Below are 17,511 nucleotides of genomic sequence, written 5' to 3'. Positions count from 1 at the left end.
ATTTCATTTGAAAATTTACTTTTTCCAAAATGGAGCAGAGAACACTGCTTGCATTGATGGTCTTTTCCTCACTCATAGTATTAGCAGAAACTAATGATCAGAAGGTATTTGCTCTGTTTTTATTATCAATATCTAATTTGTTCATTTCCTGATGGGGTGGTATCATGGTAACTGGCCAGGTAGTGCAGGTAACTGCTCTGGTAACCACCTCCCAGGGAGACTTGGGTGGATTGTGTTGAGATTTTAGAGCTTTGGGTCCTTTTAAGGTCATTTTGGTTGTTTGTTTGGGCTGTTATAGTACAAATGTAACAGGAATCACTTGCAGATGCGTTTGATGATTCTCTTCCTTCGGAATGTAAGATATCAAATTTGAGAGATCAGTAACTTTGCTTTGGCTACCAGATGAGGTTTGGATCTCGACACAGGACCAAACAAGCACTGTGCAGTGCCAGGAGGTTTCTGAGAAGTGTTTAATAATAAATATGGAATGGAAAAGAGGAAAGTTATTTGCACTGTCTAGAGGAGCAAGCTCTGTTTTGTGCCATCACAGCGGTGACTGGGGACATTGTAAAAACATCAATATTAGAGAGGAAGAGGAAGCTTTCAGTCAGAAGATTTCTCTGTCCATTGTGCCTATTCAGAAAAGAGTGAAGTGGAACTGAAATGCAGGCAGGTGTTGGGGGGCAGGGCCAGGCCTGATGGCTGCTTCAGGGGCATCCAAGAATTCTGCAGGAGGCCATGGATGGGGTGTATGGGCCCACAGTGCCTTTGCCTGTGGGTACGTGCCTGGGGCTGGTCCTCTCTGCTTCTTTTACCTCTCTGCACAGCAAAGCTCCTCCCCATGCTGCATCCTGCCGACCCCTGGCTTGTGCTGGCCGCAGCCTAAAATGCTGCTGGGGCTGGGCGAGGGCAGGAGATGCAGGTTCTCCTCCCTGCAGCATCCCTTGGGCACGTGGCAGCAGAGTAGATTCTGCACCAGGTAAATTTTGCACAGGACAAGCTCCTCATGTGTTGGAAGGATCCTCAGTGGGCAGCAATGGCCACCACATGCCTGCACTTCCCCAGTGAGCCACAGCTTGGGGCTTGGTGTTCCTTACGGCAAAACCTCGCTCTGAATGTGCCACGGGCAGGATTGAGTATGGCAGGGCAGCCAGTGTCCTAATGGAGAAGAAGCCACTGGATGGTATTCATTGTCAAGCAAAGTACAGGGGGTTAATTATCAAAATAGCTAAAGATCAATTAGCCATTCAAAAGACTTGGAGGCTGGAAAAGTAAAAATAGAAGTGCAATGATATGCTCTGTTGCTGAGCTTTTTTATTTTAATCAACTTTTATTTAATCAGCTTTTTTTTTTTTTTTAATCAACTGTTGTGAGGCTGGTGGTGCCCAGATCAGCCTTTCTTAGTGCCACTGCTGGAACATGGATAGGACCTTTAGAGAGGCATCCCAAATGCAAAAGGATGTGTCCATGTGGGCAGGTGCTCCAGGCAGTTCTCAGTCCAGCCACCCTCTGGGGTGCTCCAGGCAGCTCTAGAATGGTGCCCTCCTCCATTGGCCATCAGGGGCCCTGGAAGAACCAGACCAGGAGAAACATGAGTGCTCAAAGGGCATCTCTGCTTGTGTAACCAGTGAGGGGTTGGGAGGGCCATGCGAGGTTCCAAGCCTGCTAAACATCCTGTGGAACACAAGATACCAAGCTGGAAAACAGGAAGCAAAATCAACAGCTGGGAGAGCAAATAAACTGTTGCTCAAAAAACAGGGACCTTCCCTGGATCAGGCTTAAAGAGGAAAATCTTGGGCAATGCACTGGGGTGATGCAGCAGCAGCTTCACTGTATCCCCAAGGAGAGAAAAAGGTTCAACAGAAGCTTCTGTGGAGCAGCAAAATGCAGGTGCAGCTGCAGGTTTTGCATGGGACAGTGGCTGTGGCTGCAGGGAAGGGAATAAGCAGACTGGTTCAGAACAATCCCCTCTCCAGTTCCAGCCAGGCTTTCTAACAGTTCATTTCTTCATCAGACATTTCCAACAGCATCATCCAGGTAAGGATGGTCTGGGAGCAAAACCTGAGTGTTTCTGTCTCAGTCTGTTTATTTTTTTCCAGCCTGCTGTTGAAATATACAGCCTCCACGTGGACTGCAAGGTCACATCACGATTTGCTCACACTGTCATCACCAGCAGAATTGTCAACCGAGCCAATGAGTCCCGAGAGGCCACCTTTGAAGTGGAGTTACCCAAGACAGCCTTCATCACCAACTTCTCCATGTAGGACCAGTCCCCACCTGCAGTGTAAAGGAGGCAGCTCTGGCGGGGGTTCATCTTTCTGCTCAAAGAAAGAGCACAAGGAGGGTCCTCTGCAAAAATGCTCTGTGGGGCTAAGTAGTAAGCAGCCAAATAGAAAAGAGGTGCCCAGGGCCAGGCTGCCTGCTGCATAGGGTGGGTGATAGATGTGCTCAGTGGTGCTGTTGCTCCCGCTCCAGCCTCCTCAAGACTCTGCAAGGACAAGGGCTGTGCTGTGGGCTCCTGGCATCCTCCTGGGTGGGGAGGGATTTGGGAGCCAGTGTCCCTTGCTCATACCCAGAGAGCCACAAAAAAAACCACTTCTGTTAAGTTTCTTTCCTCAGTGCATTCCTTCTAATATGAATTAATTTTCATGGAAACCAAACAGGTCCATCGATGGTCAAGTATACCCAGGAATAATAAAGGAAAAAGCTGCTGCTCAAGACAAGTATGACTCGGCAGTCTCGCAAGGACAGAGCGCTGGCCTCGTCAAGTACGTTGCTATTCTGAGTAAGGCTGCTCCAACACCCCTCCTTGGCTTCCTGTTTGGCTGGGGGCAGATTAAGTCCTGGAGATAGCCACATCCTAGTGGGGACAAATGAGTGAAAATCAATCTTGGGTTCTTGGTGGGAGGGACAGTGTATCTTTGTGTGTGTATATACAGGGGTTTTTTTTTAAACATATATATAAATGCACATATATGTGATTTATAGGTGGTCCTGCAATGGGCTCCAGTAGGAAGCATCCCTGTTTAGCAGTGCCTTGGGACTTGCTGTGATAGAATCACTGAATCACAGATCACAGAATGTTCTTTAAAGGGATCTGCAAGGATCGTCAAGTCCAACTCTTAAGTGAATGGTCCATAGAGGGATTGAACTGACAACCACGGTGATACTAGCACCATGCTCTGACCAATTGAGCTAATCTCAGGGTCAAAGGTCATTAAAAATCATCTAGTTCCAAGCCCCCCGCCATGGGCAGGGACACCTTTCAGGTTGCTCAGAGCTCCATCCAGCCTTGGTCACTGTCATTCAAGAGCACCTTGCCATGCTGGGATGATGCTCAGGGCTGAATCTGCATCCTTGCAAGCACAGAGGACCATGGCACTTGATCAGATACCACAGTTTCAGGGTGTAGTTAATCTGTGCTTCACAGGTATTCACTCTGAGGCATGCAGGGGTTGCTGCTCCGTTTCTCACCTTGCGCCCATGACACGTTAATGTAACATACAATATGTGATGTATATAAAAGCACTTACAATGTAAAAAAATCCTCTTTATGATGAAAAATATTTACTTCTACTCTCTTTCTTTCATTTATCCCATGTGGTCCCTTGGAGGGGCCACAATAAAATAATTCGCCCACTTCACAAACTCCAACCACCACAAGGAGGTAAATCACTGTTCTACCCCCCCAGAATCACCGACAGAAAGCTGGAGCAGTTCCACGTGTCCGTCAGCATCGCGGCTGCCAGCAAAGTCACTTTTGAGCTGACCTACGAGGAGCTGCTGAAGCGGCAGCTGGGGAAGTACGAGCTGCTCATCAAGGTCCGGCCCAAGCAGCTCGTTAAGCACTTCCAGGTGAGCTGTCCTGGGGAGGGCTGGGCAGGGAGCAGTGCCGTGGGTTTTAACACAGCCATGTTCCCTCTGAGACGCTGATGTTCACCTCTTCTCTGCTGCCAGATCGATGTGCACATCTTCGAGCCCCAGGGCATTCAGTTCTTGGAGACAGACAGCACATTCATGACAAACGAGTTAACTGAGGCACTCACCAAAGAGCAAAACGAAACCAAGGTAAAGTAGCAGCTGCCAGAGGTTACTGCTAGTGGCAGCTCTAAGTTATATTGCTTTAGATATTTCCTTCTGATTGCTTTGCAGGCTCATATTTTATTTAAGCCAACTCTAGATCAACAGAAGAAAAATTCTGAACTTGATGAAACACTCCTCAATGGTGATTTTGTTGTGCGTTATGATGTTAAGAGAGAAGCCACTGCAGGTGATATACAGGTAAAAAATATATAAATGAAAATGCTTTTAGATCACAGATAAGTATGAATGTGAAGTGCAATCAGCAAAACAGCAACATTTGCTTTGATACACCAAGAATGACAGGAAAAGCTCTTCCCATTAATCCAGGGTCAGCAAGAACTGAGGGTGATACTCAGTAATCCCCAGAGACATCAGGTATATTGCAAAAAAAGATCACTCAGGAAAAAAATCAATCTTTCAAATATTATTCAAATACCCAATCTTTATTGGTATTTCATAGATGTCTCTTTACAGTCTTTTTTAATTATTATTTTGTCTCCTCTAAAAGTGTATTTGTGGCTTCCTGTAAATGAAGTTTAGAGTAATGTCATTTATATAACTTAAAATGTAAATGAAGTTTAGAGTAATGTCATTTATATAACTTAAAATGGTGCTTGGTCTCTGTGGTTTTTGTGATAACTGAGGTAATAACTAAATGCAGCAGGAACTTAACAAATATTTATGAACCAATGCATATTCTAGGGAATAAAACAGAGTATTTTCCATATCATTTCACTAATGAAGTATACACGGGTGTGGTAAAAGGTGGCAGCCACAGTCTTCAGCAGAGATGTACTCACAGGTGATGATAAAGAGGTAATGTGATACACAGTGATAACGTTCATATATCATACTTATGGCACTGAGATGTCTAATATATATGTATGTATTCATGCTGCTCTCTGGTAATTTTCTTTCTACCGACAATCTTGCTTCCAGCTAGGAAACACATTTTACTTTCTTTAATTTAAGTTCCTTTATTTGGGCTTATCGAGAGAGCAGAATGCTGAGCATGCTTCCCATTTCTTGCTGTGCCAGAATATTAAGATTTATTCTTTATTTCTTTAGATGTACTTTTATGGGTGATTTCACATTCTGTATTTCAGATTGTCAATGGGTATTTTGTCCATTACTTTGCACCCCAAGAAATGCCAGTGTTTCCCAAAAATGTCATCTTTGTTATAGACCGAAGTGGCTCCATGACAGGCAGAAAAATTGAACAGGTAACTTCCCTGAAAGCATGATCTCAGTTATCAGCAGGCACACACCCCCCAGCCTTCTGAGGAAGCAACTGAGAATTTCTCACTGGAAGCACACAGTGGTTTTGTACACAGCAAAAGATTCAGACCTACAGAAGTGAAAATACATATGCATAGATTGAAGTTATTAATAGGAGTAACTCTTGTCTGACACAACTATTTTAATGTGCATTAAACATTGAGGCAGGGAGAACTTTCTGTATTTCTGCAGAACTTCATGTGTTTATATTTTTCTTTAATGAAGGTTAGAGAGTTAATTTATCTGTTATCTGTTTTATGTTTATTGATGACTGTGTATGTAGCTCTGTTTGAGAGCAGACAAGCCCCCTACAGCCCTCATAGGTTGGATTTTGTGTCTGTAAGTTAAGTTAATTGTCTATTTCTGATTGTCTCAACCTAACACATACCATTAGTGTTTAATAAAGGCATAGGACTGTGTCTGGAACAGACCTCTAGAGAACTCCCTTATTACACTGTAATTTCAATCCCAGTTCTGGCAAAGAAGTGGAAACAATCAAAATCATTGTTTTCTCCTTGGAACAGACGAGGGATGCCCTGTTGAAGATTTTGCAGGACCTCCGCCAAGAAGATCATTTCAGCTTTATCACCTTCAACCACAAAGTGGTGGAGTGGAAGAGCTCTTTGCTGCCAGCCACTGAGGAGAACGTGGCCAGTGCTGCAGCACTGGTGCAGGCTCTCACTGCCAGGGGAGGTACACGTGCTCGTAGCCACAAATATGCACCCAGGTGGAATGAATTGCTTAGAAAATAATTATTTTTATTAGTTATATAGTGCCCCAGAGCTACCACTGGTGCTTACAAAGCAGGTCAGTTTTTAAGACTTATAAGTGGTGAGTGGGAAAGAAAGCCTGTGAGTGGTCAGACTGGTGACTACATTATGAGATAGATAGATATAGTCATATAGTATATAGGAGATGCTTACAGCACATCTGTGAACCAAAGCCACAAAGTTTTGTTTCCAATTTTTATCACAGAGACAATTAGAAGATTCCTTGGTTGCACACTTTTGCTACAGAAAAATGGCAATTCACTCAACATTTGACAGCAATTTGCTGATTTTTTTTTCCTATTTATATTGTGTTCCCTTGTAAAAAAAGAAACCAAAAAAAAAAACAAAAAAAAAAACCATCCAAAGTTATACTCCCTTGTAAGCTATGCCACATAAATAAAACAGGCATTTCAGTTGCTGCACCAGTCAGTGTGCTTGGAGTTATTACTTAGTTTTAAGCACTTCTCAAGGGCTCTGTCTCCCTTTAATGTTACACTGTCAGTATGAACAGAAGTTTCCTTACCCTAGGAACAAACAGTAAACCCACCCATGCTCAGCTCTTTTCTCTGACTTCTTACAGAAGGCAGGGAAACTTTTCTTAAACATAGGTTAACAGATGACAGTGTGTTTACTTAAGCACTTTTTAATGCCTCTAGACATGTTTGTATTTCCCGTGACATATGTGTGGAAAACCCTCTCAAGAGAACACTCCGGCCCTGCCATTGCAGTATAACACCCGGTAATTAAGTCCAGTAGGCTAAGTCCCTAAATCTTCCTCCCTCGGAAGGATTACTTCCTGCAGAAAACTTTAAACAAGTCTGCAGGGCCTCCGCAGATGAAGGGCAGCAATCTCTGCCGGTGATTCTCCGGTTTAGGTGAGCAATGCCTGCTCTCTCATTGCAGGCACAGACATCAGTGGTGCCCTGCTGGCTGCCGTGGGCGTGCTGGAGAAAGCCGAGGGGCTGCCAGAGCGCAGCGTCTCCATGATTATTTTGCTGACAGATGGCCAGCCCACTTCTGGTGAGTGAATGCTGCACACGGTCGTCCCTCCTCTGGGGTTTTTATCTGTTACACTTGCATCCCAATATTGATAGACCTAGCCTGTGTTTTACAAGAACTTTGGAATACAGAGCCGAGCTACTGCTGGATCTGGAGAGGGGCATTATGAGAGGGCTCTGCTGAGGGCTGTAGGGAGTGATAGCACAGCCTGCCTGCCTGTGACTGCACATCCTTTAGCTGGGAATCGTTTTGCTGCATACTGTTGGCTTCCCAGTTTATAAACCCAAGGGAATTGGAAATACTCCAGGCACAGCTGAAACAGAAAAGTAAAATACCTGGAGACAAAATATGGACATTTTGCAGATACTGTATACAGTCCTATTTGAGAGATATTGCTTGTGCTTCTTCACCCTCTGTGCCCCAAACTTAAGATATGTTCAAGGTGCTTCTTGTTCTGTATTCTTTGCCATGTGTTAATTAGTGATCGGCTGTGACAGCACAAACCAAAGTATTGAGATTGAAATATCAGGTGAAATAAGCAACTCCGGGAGCAATGGCACAAACTCCCTTGTCTTGAATAGGGGTTTGTCTTAGTTTTGTGTGGCACCAGCATCACTCCAAGGTCAGCAATAGTACTTCATCTGTAAGCCTGTAATAAGATCGTTCTGCCTTTTAGATTGTGTGAGCTATTCTGCTTTGGGGTTTCTTGATTTGGTTTGTGTTTTTTAATAAAATTCAGCTCACAGTGCTGCCTCCCCAGCACAGCCACAGTGAGTCTCCAGTGCTGCCCACATCCAGCAGTTAGAAATCAGGCCAGGGTGGAGTGTCAGGCATTATTACCTACACTGCCTTCCCTAGCAAAGCAGCTAAAAAGCAAAAATCTGAGCTACTCCCATGGTATTGCTACAGGCAGTGACAGCTTCTGCCTGGAAATGCTGATGGAAAAGCTCTCACTACATGGCCATCAGCAGCTCTTCAAATGGAGTAAGGTGATGGTGTGAAAATCTTTTCCTCTGTCACACAAAGGGGCTGGGAAAGAAGCATGGCTGAGTTAATTGGCAGTTTGTTGGAATTGCACCGTTAACCAATCCATTCTTCTCTGAATTGACACACATAATTTTTATGGATGGTGCTTGTCATTTGAATGCTTGATGAAGTGTATCCATCCCTCGTGTTTTTAACTTGTAGTGTGTGTCCCTTCTGTACTAAAAACCTCCTCTGGCCCTGTAATCCTATAAAATATTTTGCACTTAACCATGACAACATCAGTAGAACCTAATAAAAGTCATTAAGGTGGATAATCACGTTCTGGCACTCCATAAGCAGAGTTGTTCTTTCATTTCCAATTCGATTACTAACATTATACCCCCCATCTTTTTAGTATTTTGTTCTGAATTATTTTTAAAAAGTTGAGGCAGAATTTTCCATTAACCTGCTGCAGTCTTTTTGCACTTGAAAAGACCCAAACCCACGATGGTGTTTTTGTTTCATTTACAGGTGAGAGAAATGTGGAAGTAATTCAAGAAAATGTTCAGAAAGCAATCAATGGGAAATATGCTCTTTTCTGCCTTGGCTTCGGGTTTGATGTCAGTTATAAATTCCTGGAGAAAATGGCCCTGAGCAATGGGGGAATAGCACGGCGTATCTATGAAAATGCTGATGCAGCCCTGCAGCTCCAGGTCAGGAGTAAGGAATGTGCCAGGAAAGCCATTCATCAGCTTCAGCCCATATCTAGTTCTAGCAGCAAAATCACAGATTTTATGAGATGAAATATTTGGGGTTGAGTTTACCTGTTACTTAGCCAAGGGAGGAAGGTGATTTTGGGTATCTGAGGGTTTGTACCCTCCATGTTTTCCATGACTCAAAGTTATCAAATCAGCCGCATTCAGACAAACTGGGAAACTCACATATTTCTGTACTGTAAAAAGAGAAATTGTCCAGGGGAAGTGGACAATTTCTGAGTTTGCAGTAGTTTGCACTACTAAAGAAAAAACTTTTTAAGGGGGCTTTAGACTTTCAATATATTGCTTTGCACAATTTTTCTGTCATTTGTGTGTGTTCTCTGTCTTACTGCTTTTCTTAGGGCTTTTATCAAGAAGTGGCTACCCCAATATTAATGCAAATTGAAATGCAGTATCCAGAAAATTCCATTGAAGGATTGACCAAGAATAATTTCAAGCTGTTTTTTGAAGGATCTGAAATTATAGTGTCCGGAAAAATTAGTAATGAGTTGGATCTTTTGCCAGTGGAAATTAAAGCTCAGTCAGTAAGTGTTTAGTTTACTGATTGTGAAAAACGTCTTTCTGTCTTTTGTGGCACGATAGGAGGCTTCAAGAAGTGTTTTGTGTTTAGTATATGTTTGTTATGTTTGGGGTCTCAGCTGTTCTCCCATTGTTTGCTCTCTCAGGTAATTTGTTAAAATTACCCTCTTTTGAATTTGCTACAAAAGAAAAACCTCGAAGAATATCCACAAATAAGTAAACAGAAATTTTAATTCAATTTTGCTAATTCTTTAACAAAATTCAAATATTTTAGCCTTTTAAGCACTTTTAGGTTGCTATTGTTACAATGAAGTAGGAAATCTCAATTATTCATCTCAAAAATGCTGAAATAGAATTTAACTCCTTTTTTCATCATTGTTTCAAGTGCAGAAATACAGATCTAAAATGCATGCTTTTTAGATACTTTGGGGATGCATTTTCCAATGGGAAAGAACAAAATTGAAGGACAGCTGGTACTGAAAGATATTAAGTCTCATAATGTGACTATCCATGAAGTTTATAGAGCTGAATTTTATGGAGCTGTTCTTTTGATGGTCAGTTTTCTCCCACTTCAGCACACGAGCAACTTGACTCTTAAGGAAGAAGCAAATGTCAAAGAGAAGGAACAAGTATTCCAAAATCAAAAATACATCTTTGGGAATTTCATAGAGAGACTGTGGGCTTACTTGAACATTCAGCAGCTTCTGGAAAAAGTGTAAGAGATTTTAATGCTTCACATAACAAACTTCTAACTTCTCAAAACACAAATTCCTTATTCACAAATGATATGATCAGAAAATACTAAGAAACAGAAATATTTTCCTAACAGTATCAAAAACATAAGATACTGGGAGAATACTGCATTACTGTATGATCAACATGAAGTGCCTTTCAGTTTATAGTACACTGCAACATTCAATTTCATGTATATATGAACACATTTTGTAACACATGCTACATGAAATTACTATGAAATATATTTCAGTTGTATGGATTATGTTGAGCTGTTCTTGCACACCCAGAAATATTGTCTGTAGATAAGGAAATGGCAATAGTTAGGGAATTGAACAACATGGATGTCCATGAGATATTCAGAGACATGTATCTATTACTTTTATGTATTTAAACCATACATAGGCTCCAGTGTTGCAAAGAATGAAGCATTTCCATAATTTCAGGCACATGAACAGCTGAGTTATCCCCATAAGACTACTGACCCTTCAATAATAATATCTGTGGAGGCACAGCTAATGTATAAAGGAATCTAAAGATGATTTGTTAATAGTCTCTACACATTTTTGCTACATCATTAACACAGACTTCAGTATTTCAGCCCAAGAAGAGGACCAGAAGGCCCTGGAGGCCCAAGCCTTGGATCTGTCCCTGCGGTACAGCTTTGTCACACCGCTCACTTCCATGGTGGTCACCAAACCCCAGCAGCAGGAGGAGCTGGCAAACAAACCCACCGAGTCTGGTAAAAACGCTCTGAAACGCTCTGCTCTTCTTGATTCGTTGTTGTTGACTTCCATTTAGGTTCATTTGATAATGATCTAATGAGGCAAATCAGAGGCAGGAGTTCAGGGATTGGCTTCTTTTCAAAATAAAACATGCAGGATTTTTTTGAAAGGTGAAGTGATGAAACAGGCACTGCAATTGAAATGGAAAATAGTTTGTTTAAATATTAACTAAAGGTAGTCTAACAGCTGTTACTATTGCAGTGGGGAAAGTATGGCATCAGTCAGAGTTTTGCAAGTGCTATGTATACCCATTCTTTAGCCCAAAAAACACCATCACCTGAAGCCCTTGTCCCAGTTTGCTGGTTCACATGGGTAAAGTAATTCAGTGTTGACTGTATGACACTCATCTGTCCCTCTTCCTCTTCACAGATAATGAGAAGCCGAGCAATCTTCCAGCAGGAGGTAAATATTTTCTTCTTTTCCAGTAGCATATTTTCATAGTCTCTAATTAAAAACAAACAAACAAACAAAAAACCCCAAAAACCAAAGAAAACAAAATAGTTCATGGTGGTTGTTCTACAGAGAGAAATATCTGAGATTTAAAAAAATGTGTGAGGTAAATTATAAGCAATGCCTGCCCCAGTCTATGCAGGTTTTAGGTGGATAACAGGGATAAAGGGAGAAAATCTTCTATTCAGAAAGTCTCAAAGGTCAAAATTATCTGTGCTCTTGAGGAAAAGTAGTTCTTCAAGTCAATAGTGTTAATGATGCTTTCTGCTTCTTCCTACCACGTGTGAAGCACCTTTCAAAAGATTCCCCTCAAGAATGCCTTGGGAGGATGATTCAGGTATGTTTTTCCTCCCTGGAAACTGCATTTATTTGAATAATAATTTTATAGGTGAAGAACTTTGGTTTTGCTCTAGTTATTTCATAGAAATGTATCAAGAGAATCACAATGCTGCCCTGTTTCTGGAAGCTGCCTCTTTCAAAGTGCTGCTGGGGAGTTCAATAGCAGAACCAGTCCTCTAAGGGATGTAATGCAATCATGAGTAAAACACTGATACTCTTTTTTTTTTTCTCTCCAGTTGCTGCTGGAGTGAGGGGTATGCGACCTGCTGGTAAGTACTCCTCTTCTGTTTATCCTCAGAATAATTCTATAAAGATTCATTTCATTTCATATGTAGAGTCACATCAACCTTATTTTATATAAATGCTATAAATGCATTTGGATTGGAGATGCCCACTTGATATACAATTTATTTTTTATTATATGTATTTCAGTCCACAGGTATTTTATAATGAACTATAAATTTTGAAAACAATCTTGGTCCCTTTTCAGGAATAAAAAAATATACCTCCTGAAAATAAATGTGAAAGATATGGAAAAGCATGTATTAGTAAACTGAAAGAAATGGATGCAAGAACAAAATAATTCCCCAGTCCTGGGGTATCCAGAAAAGTCAGTGGACAGCAAGCAGGACAGATTCCCTCTTTCAAAATGTGGGGAGGGGAGGTGCAAGGCATAAACCCAAAGCAACAAAACATTGGTAAAACCCTTTTCTTTCAGATCGATTGCGCTCTGAGCTCCAAACTGCCAGCAACAGGAAGATGTTTTCAACAGGTAGCTGCTCACAGGGGGGTCAGAGGGGCTGGGCTGGGTATGCTGCATTCAGCACTGCCCAGTGACCCTTGAAAATGCAGCACTAAACCTCCTACAGCTCCAGCTGAGCATAGGCCCCATCCTTGCTCTTTTCCCCCATTGGGACAGCTCGTTTCAGGCAAAGCTCTCTGCAGTTGTCAGTGAAGAGCTCTGTTAAAGTTTCTGTTCAGCATTTGTCCTGGTTCATCAGCTGACTTGCAGAAAAATGTTTCATTAAACTCTTCTTATTAATTTTGACTATTTCAGTTTCCAGGTTCAGAGATGCCCTAAGAGCACCACCTATTGGTAAGTGACACACATCCTATACCCATTTCAATTTCTAATGCAGCTGTAATGTACACTTCTTCATGCAACAATGCTTTTTCTGACTGCATCAACTCTGTGAAAATCTTTTACCTCTTCTTGCAAAGCTTGGCTAATTCTTTCCATTTAAGTAGAAAGTATCCCTGTATTCCATGAGAAGACGTCTCTGGCTCAAGGATATAAGAAATGCAGTCCAGCAAATCTTCAGCCTGAGCCTTTTTAAGAGCTCCTTGTCCTTAGTAAACTCTATATTTAAAATCTTGTGGTTTCATTCATTTAAAGGTGCTGTGTCTGGGTGTGCTTTTCAACAGTTATTACTTTGTTTTTAATCATTCTATCCTTTAAAAGCTATAACTACTGTTTTAGGTATAAATTTAAAAATTATTTTTGTTGTACCTATCCAGCACAGAGGCTAGATTTTTTTTTGTTGCTGATATTTTTCTTCTTTCTTTTCAGCCAATGAACATCCACAACTTCTCTTGCAATTACCCAGACAAAATGAAAGAATCTGCTTAAATATTGATAAGAGAGCACAAACCTCTGTCCCCCTGCTGTCAGATCCAGAGCAAGGTGAGTGAGCTGTGTTACCCCAATACCAAGATAAGGAGAGTCACTGGGTCTGTGGGTGCAGTTGGTGTTTTTGGGAATAACCCCCTCTCATGAAGAGCCATCTCACACCTGCTGCCTTGCACTGACCAGAGAGACTGTGGTAAATTCTGCCTTTCTGTTAGGCAATATTAATGGTGCAACAGCCAGGGGCACTTCTCACAGATCTGGCTGAGAATCCCCTTCTCCTCCTGGTGTCACATCCTCCTTGGTCCTTAGCGTTTTCTCCTACCGAGCCCTTGGGTCTTTGGAGGATGCAGAGACCTTAAGCCTTATGGTCCCTGTGTGCCAACAGAAAGGTGCATGCTCTGGATGCACAGCAGACTTTCCGTGGTCCTGTCCTTGAGGAGCCATGGCCCAGGAACCAGGCACCTGCTCTGATTATGGAACAGAGACACCTGTGTGCAGGAGGTGGGAGCATGGGATTAAACCGGCTCTAGTAACCCCGCCACAGACCTGGGGCATGTGGAGATGCGAGCCAGAAACACCCCAAAAACTAGATTTGAGACCCTGGAGTCATTTCAGTAACAACACTGGAGCAGGTTTATTAAGATCACTTGTACCTTAAGAGAAAAATCACCTAACAAATTTGTATTAAAGGACTCACTGTGACAGGGAAACTGGGAGATGGAATAAATCACTTTGTGCAGTTTGATATTAACTATGTGAATCCCCCCGTGCAAATCCATGTCTACACTCATGCGATCCTTGTAAGCCACAATAACAAGAACAATTGGATGTCATGGACAACGTCAAACTCCTCCACCATCCAGGGGTAAGAAACATCTCCCTATCTTTTCCTAAACTTGAAAATGTGTCAGATCTTTGCTCATTCAGGTCTCTACTTTCCCATTTACCTGAAGTAAGTGCTTCCAAATGTCCTTCTCCAGCAAGTATATCAGTGTGAGTAGCAGCAGGGTATCTTCATAATCCTCCATTTCAAATTTGGAGAAGAAAATAAGTTTAATTTTAATTCTCCATGCCTGTGTAAAGAGAACCAGAACAACCGCACTATCAGCCTGCTGTTCATGTATTTATGCTCCTAAGGAAAGGAGTCATGCAGAGCAGCCTGGTGCCACCAGCAGCCACTTTGTGTTCCTCCAGGGCAGAGTGAGCACTGTCAATGATGGCTTTGACATTTACTGTCCCTTTTATACAGCACTTGGCTCCACACAGGCGGGGATTTTCTTCCTCCTCAGTTTTAGCAATAACTCCCATCTGGGAAGCTGACATTTTTTTATGGGCAGGCATAAAGTGTTGGAATAGCTGTCTGTAACTAAATGACCACTGTAAGAGAAGGGATACTTTAGAAGCAGACTTCATTTGTTGGAGTAATTAGAGCGGGATCCTTCAGCACCGCAAGGAAGAGCTGAGTGTAGCTGGTTCCCCCAGCCTTTTTATATTGCTGGAACAAGCCTCCACAAGGATCCCCTGCTGGCCTGGGGCAGTCAGGACACACATCACTGCTCCCACACACACAGTTCTAGACAATAACAAGTCCTACAACAACTGCTTTCAATTATTCTTGCAATCCAAAGAGAGCCAAGAGCTGGCTGGATTTATGTCCCAGTATAATTTGCCAAGCAGAATGATCCTCCTGCTTCAATCCAGCACCCGAGCCCTTGCATCAGCACTTATTAATCCTGTCTGCAGGGAACAAAATGACAGTGACATTTGTGTTCTCCAAGACCACCTGAGATCACAATAATATTAATGGGTTAGAAGAAAGGCAAGATCTGAAAAACTTATGAAATATCCAAGAAAAAACAAATTGACTTGTTCATTAAAAAAAGATTGAATTATTTTATTAGTCTACCTTTTTTCTCATTAAAATGGTGATAATTTTTTTCCCATCCAAGCATTTCTTGTCATTATGGATAATAAAGTGTATTCATCAGCAAAAAACTGTCCCCTGGTATATTTGCAAGACCTGTTGTGCAGCACGGAGAGAAAAGATATTCTACTGAATATTTTCTGGCTTAAAGATAACTACAAACAGATCAGGAAAAATGCAATTGCAAAGAGATAAAAGGCAAAAATGAAATTATTTTGATTAACTAATTCAGTTAGTTAAGTACATATTCTTTCTTCACATTCTTCTTGGAAATAATTTCGTCATTTACTTCCTAGGCTGAAAGTGTCAGTTGAAAAGGAGAGGAGTGTTACAGCATCACTGCCTGACACGGTCACAGTAAAAATTTCCTTGGTCAGGTTTCCAGATGATTTCCTTGGGCTCTATTTCTTGAACACTGACCGTTTTTCGGACAAAGTCACTGGAGTTCTGGGTGTGTATCAGCATGGATGTGTGTGGCAAAGAATGCTCTTGTAACTCAGCTCCTGAAATGAGACTGTAGTCAGGGGTTTGTTTCGGGGAGTTCTTGAGGAACTTTGCATTTAATTTATTCCTTTTGGACATTTAACTTTTACTGCCCAGCAATCCCAAAAGGGGGAGGTCTCACCCTGGAAACATAACACATATAACACAATGCTTTTCCACTCACCAGTGGCACAACTCGAAGTAGCCCATTATGGATTTAGAAGATGTTAAAATAAGACAGAAATAATAGTTGGGGTTAACCTCAACAGTGCTGTGGAATGACATGATTGGTGCAGAAAATTCATTTGATGTCAAATAACAGACTATAAATAATGGACATAAAATTGTAAACAATCATGGTTAGGAAATGAAAGCCAGCTGCTCCTGAATATCTTGGCTCCAAAAAGCCTGGTGGGACCTAAGTTGAAGTTGTTTTGGAAACTTTGCAAACAGAGAGGCTCCATATTCCAAAAACCACAAGGAAGAAATAATTGTGAAAAACCATCAAAGAAAGGCTGAACCTTCCCATGGAGAGTGTTAGGGATAACAGGAGATCACAGATGAAACAGAGGAATTTTCTAATCTTACTAATGGAGTATCCAAACTTGATCTTTGGTTTGTTTTCTGAGATGGAGAGCTGGTCTCCTGGTGTTAGAGATGCCAATGTCTCCTGCCATTTGGCTTAAACAAACAGCAACACTCAGCTGGTTTGTATTTTTAAATAATTTCTGTGTCTGTTGCTTAGGTCAATTTTATTCAAAAGCACAATTTGAGAGTAACTCCAACAATGATCAGAGAGCTGTGGAAAGACTCCTGAGAGTGTCTGGATCTGAGCACAAAGTTTCCAGGTACGAGATATGGAGGGAGGGGAGGGGGTGTGCTTTGAGATATATTTGATCAGCAAATACCAGAGATAAAAAGAAATGAAACTGAGGGGGTGTTTGTAAGAACACATCTCCTTGGTGTTAATAACTTGCATTTTAATTTTTCCCCAAAAGCCTGCATTTGTTAAGTGATGCTATAGGGCTCAAGGCTCCTATTTCACTGGGGGGAAATAATTACACCCTGGGAGTACAGCTTGTGTGGTTTTCCTGAACAGGGAGGGTGTTTCCTCAGTTGGATTTACCATGACGAAAATTTTCTATCCTTCAGCTGGTTTCAGCACACATCTGTGATGGGGACAAAGTGCTGTGAGTGTGCAGGTCCTGCTGAGGTGCAGCTCTACCCACACAGGCCTCTGACTCCTGGTACCATCCGCACAGCAGGGCAGTTCTGACCCTGCCCCTTGATTGTGTTATCACATTTTCTCTTGTTTTGATTTCATTTCAGGTTGTACAAGAAAGATTACAGACTGGAGTCAGCCAGTGATCCTGTTTCCTGCTGGTCAATAGATCTAACTCCCTAGAAAAAAAATATCTTTGAAGAAAATTATGCTAATGAAGCTCTTCCAAGTATTTTTGGTACTTTCATCAAGAAAACCACACAGTTAAAGCTTACTGTTGCTCTACATAGGTGTCACAAATATTTTAACTTGAACTAATTATACTTTCAAGATATGACAGTCCTTGCTTGTTTGCTATTTGAAAATGGTTTCTAATTTGCAATGTGGTTTTGTTGTTGAAGATTTGTGTGAATGAACCAAATAAAATTGACCTTATCAGCTCACAGTTTGATATGGACACATGGATTTAGGTTTCCAAAGAAAAATCAGTAGTAGGCATCATCCAAGCCAACAAATATGTCATGCAAACAGTAATAGATCTCTAAGACTTTATCC

General features: G+C 41.7%; 1 protein-coding gene across 2 annotated transcripts; it reads left to right on the top strand.

Moving 5' to 3' along the window:
- Positions 1–17,401, top strand: ITIH4 (inter-alpha-trypsin inhibitor heavy chain 4). 2 transcript variants are annotated; one of them, XM_038148737.1, is made up of 23 exons: positions 1–104; positions 2,100–2,260; positions 2,664–2,768; positions 3,693–3,855; positions 3,958–4,068; positions 4,153–4,281; positions 5,190–5,306; positions 5,886–6,054; positions 7,035–7,151; positions 8,628–8,809; positions 9,214–9,396; positions 9,967–10,106; positions 10,717–10,865; positions 11,278–11,310; positions 11,648–11,695; positions 11,934–11,966; positions 12,416–12,469; positions 12,755–12,793; positions 13,268–13,381; positions 14,018–14,192; positions 15,548–15,702; positions 16,480–16,582; positions 17,064–17,401. In XM_038148737.1, exons 1-23 carry the CDS (start codon positions 30–32, stop codon positions 17,137–17,139), a joined length of 2,631 nt encoding a protein of 876 aa, XP_038004665.1. In that variant the 5' UTR covers positions 1–29; the 3' UTR covers positions 17,140–17,401. The 2 variants fall into 2 exon arrangements, with proteins under 2 accessions (XP_038004665.1, XP_038004666.1); XM_038148738.1 differs by lacking the exon at positions 11,648–11,695.
- Positions 17,402–17,511: the final 110 nt, after the last annotated feature.

This window comes from Motacilla alba, chromosome 12 (assembly GCF_015832195.1).
Source record: "Motacilla alba alba isolate MOTALB_02 chromosome 12, Motacilla_alba_V1.0_pri, whole genome shotgun sequence".
NCBI lineage: Eukaryota > Metazoa > Chordata > Aves > Passeriformes > Motacillidae > Motacilla > Motacilla alba.
Note: the sequence above shows the minus strand (reverse complement) of the source record. Positions and strands in the feature narration are given on the sequence as shown.